Here is a 4,593-nt window from a genome sequence, read left to right as displayed (position 1 = left end):
TTTTTTTTTTTTTTTTTTTTTTGTGGGTTTTTTTTTTTTTTTTGGTACCAGGGATTGTACCCTAGAGCACTTAACCACTGAGCCACATCCCAGCCTTTTTATTTTTTATTTTGAAACAGGGTCTCACTAGTTTGCTTACAACCTCACTAAGTTGCTGAGGCTGGCTTTGAACCTGTGATCCTCTTGTCTCAGCCTCCCAGGCCACGAAGATTACAGGTTTGTGTCACCATGCCTGGCAGGAACACAAGTTTAAACCTAGACAAGGAGGTCACAGAAGACCTCCCCAAGAAAATGGTATTTTAAATAAGTCACAAAAATGCTAGCAGGGACTAGCCAAAAGGAAAGAAAAGGGAATTCTAGGTAGAGGAAATAAGTGGGAAGCTTCAGATGAAGAAAAAGAAAAAGGCATAACTGACAAACTGGAAAAATTTGATCTTAGGAACCTACTCTGAGAACTATGAGAAATGTTAGCAAGGTGGGCAGAGGACAAATTTAGAGAATTTTGTAAGCCAAATTAAGGTGTTGTGCTTTATTCTAACAGCAACAGGAATACACTGAAGGATTTTTAAGTGGGAAAGTGGCCTCTGGCCTTTAGTAGGATTACTTTGACTGCTGTGTGGAGAATGAATTGGAGGAGACCAAGATAGAAATTAGGATAGAGAGAAGAAGCAGCTGGAAAAACCCAGGTAACAAGAGTGTGGTGCCCCAGATATGGTGGTGGCAGCACAGATGGAGAATGGGAGGATGATTAAAAGAGGGAGGTAGAATGGATAGGATTTGGTGGTTGATTGGATTTAGAGAAGAAAGAGAGGAGTCAAAAATAACTTCTTATTTTCTGGCTTATGAAAATGGGTGAAGGGAAGCACCACATACCAAGGCAGAAAATACAAAAGCAGGTTTGAGAAAGAGTATCAGTTCAGTTTAATGTGCCTATAAAATATTGTAGAGGCTGTTGAATACAGGAATATAGAATTCATGAAAAAAAAAATGAGGAATTTTAACTAGGTCATATACAAGTGAAATTGATTGACCCATCATATATCATTGCCTAAGATGAGCAGGGCAATTTAGCAAGACTCTCAAAATTAAGAAGAAAGGGCTGGGCACATACTTCAGTGGTAAAACATTTGCCTAGCTAGCATGCATGAGCTCTGGGGTTTAATCTCCAGTACTGCAAAACAAACAAACAAATAAATAAATAAAGGTGGGGGTGATAAGACAGTGAGTGGTACAGTGTGTACAAACCAGATGGTAGGGGAATACAGAAAAGAAAAATGGTTTGACAATTAATTCATGGAGGATAGGCTTTGATTTGGGCCTTGAATAGAAAAGGAAATGAGGGACAAAGGGCTTAAAGCATAACAAGGACACAGAAATGTGAAAATGCATTAATATGTTCAGAGTATTGTAAGTGGTTGGTATGGGTGAAGCTGAAGTTCTAGGGGTGTGATAGACCCAAATAAAACTGGAGAAGTATTTTGAGATCAATGAAGTAAACTTTTTTTGATGGGGGATGAGTTACTAGGCACTCGACCACTGAACCACATCCCTAGCCCTATTTTGTATTTTATTAGAGACAGGTCTCACTGAGTTGCTTAGCACCTTGCTAAACTGCTGAGGCTAGGTTTGAACTTGCAGTCCTCCTACCTCAGCCTCCTGAGCCTCTGAGATTATAGGAATGAGCCCCTGTGCCTGGCTGTCCTGGTCATTTTCACATAGCCATATGTTTAAGTAAATACACAGCTCTTACTTGTGTTCTTGTAAGTGAATCTCTCTTTTCAACTGTGAAGACTAACAACTGCAGAATGTCCAGGTGTCTGTGTTTTTGTTAAGAATGGAACAGTACTTTGAGTTTTTAGAATTAAAGAGCACATGATGCTGCATGTTGGTTTCTTCAGTAGCTCTCTAAGGGTGATATCAGCTGAGATCAGCTCCATTCTTTTTGAGGCAAAGAGGTATTAAGAAGTTCCTAGGGGCTGGGGATATAGATCAGTTGGTAGAGTGCTTGCCTTCCATGCACAAGGACCTGGGTTCAAACCCCAGCACCACAATAGTTAGATAGATAGGTAAGTAGATAGACAGATAGATGGTTAGATGGATAGATAGATAGATTTTCTAGAAGTTCCTAGAAGGTGGGTGTGTTGGTGTATGCCTGTAATCCCAGTGACTAGTGAGGCTGAGGCAGGAGTATCGCGAGTTCAAAGCCATCCTCAGCAAAAGCAAGGCACTAAGCAACTCAGATCCTGTCTCTAAATAAAATACAAAATAGAACTGGGAATGTGGTTCAGTAGTTGAGTGCCCTTGAGTTCAATCCCTGGTTACCTGCCCCCGCTCAAAACAAAACAAGGGCTGGGGCTCAGCGGTAGCACACTTGCCTGGCATGTGTGAGGTACTGGGTTTGATTCTCAGCACCACATATAAATAAATAAATAAATGTCTATAAACAAGTTTAAAAAAAAAATTAAAACAACAACAAAAAAACAGAAGTTCTTAGAGAAGTTAACTTTTTTTTTAAGTTTATAGAGATTATATATTGAAATTCAACATTTATTATACAAGTACTCAACGCAAGTCATCTTCCCCTTCCCATACAACTCAGTTCAGTCAGTCAGCAGGTACAAAGTATTTACAAAAGATGGAGAACTTGATGAGGTGTAATGGCTAGTCGCACAGAGAATAGATAGGACACCTACTTTCCAGGAGCTTACTGTTTAAGATGGAACTAGTATGCAATAAACCAGCTCTTCAGAATAAAAACCAAAAACCTTGAATTGTAGTGCTTGTGAGCTTCTGTGGTGTTTGTATTCCCAACATTGCTGATCTCAAACTACTGCCAACTTGAGATGTCACTACTCAGAGTTGAGACGAGAAACACATAGTTGGTTCTCAGGAGCTGGTAGAGCTGGTTGTAGCACATCAATCAGTGAATAACACATATTAAGAAAACCTGCAAGCGGAGTATGGTGGAACACATCTATAATTCCATTCATTGATTTGGTAGACTTGAGGCAGGAGAATAAAAGTTTAACAACTTAGTGAGAACCTCAGCAACTTAGCAAGACCTTGTCTCAAAATAAAAAGTAAAAACAAAAAAGGACTGGGAATGTAGCTCAGTGCCCTTTGGATTCAATCACCAGTATGAAAGAAAGAAAGAAGGGCTGGGGTTGTGGCTCAGAGGCAGAGTGCTTTCCTAGCATGTGAGAGGCACTGGGTTCCATTCTCAGCACCACATAAAAATAAAGGGGGCTGGGGTTGTGGCTCAGTGGTAGAGCACTTGCCTAGCACACGTGAGGCACTGGGTTCAGTCCTCAGCACCACATAAAAGTAAAATAAAGGAATTGTGTCACCTACAACTAAAAAATATATTAAAAAAAAATAAAGGTATTGTGTCTACCTACAACTAAAAAATATAAAGAAAAGAAAAAAAACCGTACAGGGCTGGGAATATAATTCAGTGGTAGAGAACTTGGCCTGTCATTCATGAGGTCCTGGATTTGGTCCTCGGCACCAAAAGGATGGAATGATGGGAGGGAAGGAAAAAAGGGAAAGGAAGGAAGAAAAAAGGGTGTGAGGAAGGAAGGAAGGAAATCTACAATAGCTAGTGCTGAGGCATTTCTGGAAAGATCAGAGTCCTGTCAGCTCCCTCCTATAATTCCCATCCTTTTCAGAGGACAATGATCTCCAGGGTGCTCTTGGAATTGGTAGTCATTATTTTGGCATTTCTCTCCTGTGGTTGCCATCTTTCAAACCAGATGAAGTAATTTGTGCTTCTTGTTTCCTAATAGAAGCCCCAGCTATCAGACTTCATGTGAAAGATGGCTAATGCAGAAGTGAGTGTCCCAGTGGGAGATGTGGTTGTGGTACCCACTGAAGGAAATGAAGGGGAGAACCCTGAAGACACTAAGACCCAAGTGATCTTGCAGTTACAACCTGTGCAACAAGGGTAAGTGGCTAGAAATTTGATATTCTGAAAATTTTGGGGAGGTTTAAAGGGTGGGAAAATTGTAACTTTATGGTTGTTTAGCCCAATGGAACATTCAACATCAGTCAGCTGGCTGAGTTTTCATAGTGATATGTATTGTGTTTTTTTGTGTGTGTGTGCTAGGGATTGAACCTACATGCAAGGCAAGCACTCTACCCGCTGATCTATATTCCTAGGCCCTATATTTGTCTTTTGTTGTTGCTGCTGGATATTGAACCTAGTACCTTGCATTTGACTGAGCTATTTCCCTAGTCCCTGTATTTGTCATTTTAATATTATTGTAACAGTTATCTATTTCCTTGTATCCCTCTTTCCTCTCTGCTGAGAGATTTATAAGGATAAGTTATAGGGATCCCTCATCTTATATAGTAATAGTTTTTTTTTTGTACTAGGGATTGAACCTACGGCCTCATGCATACTAGGCAAGTGCTCTATCACTGAACTATATTTATTCCAAGCACTCCCACCCTGCCCCCAGACAGGGTCTTACTAGGATGCCTTAAATTTGAGATCCTCCTGCCTCAGCCTTCCAAGTCACTGGATTACAGGCATGTGCCACTGCACTTTGCACTATGTCTACACAACTTTTTTTTTTTTTTTTTTTTTTTTTT

At 40.2% G+C, this 4,593-nt stretch overlaps 1 protein-coding gene across 1 annotated transcript in view; it reads left to right on the top strand.

Moving 5' to 3' along the window:
* Nucleotides 1-4,593, top strand: part of Gmeb1 (glucocorticoid modulatory element binding protein 1) — a 43,016-nt gene that overhangs the window by 3,616 nt on the left and 34,807 nt on the right. The window contains exon 2 of the mRNA XM_015484765.2: nucleotides 3,786-3,943. Within this exon, the coding sequence (XP_015340251.1) occupies nucleotides 3,816-3,943 (128 nt within the window). The 5' untranslated portion in view covers nucleotides 3,786-3,815. The remainder of the gene's footprint in view (nucleotides 1-3,785; nucleotides 3,944-4,593) is intronic.

The sequence above is a fragment of the Marmota marmota genome, unplaced genomic scaffold, assembly GCF_001458135.2.
Source record: "Marmota marmota marmota unplaced genomic scaffold, marMar, whole genome shotgun sequence".
Lineage (NCBI taxonomy): Eukaryota > Metazoa > Chordata > Mammalia > Rodentia > Sciuridae > Marmota > Marmota marmota.
Note: the sequence above shows the minus strand (reverse complement) of the source record. Positions and strands in the feature narration are given on the sequence as shown.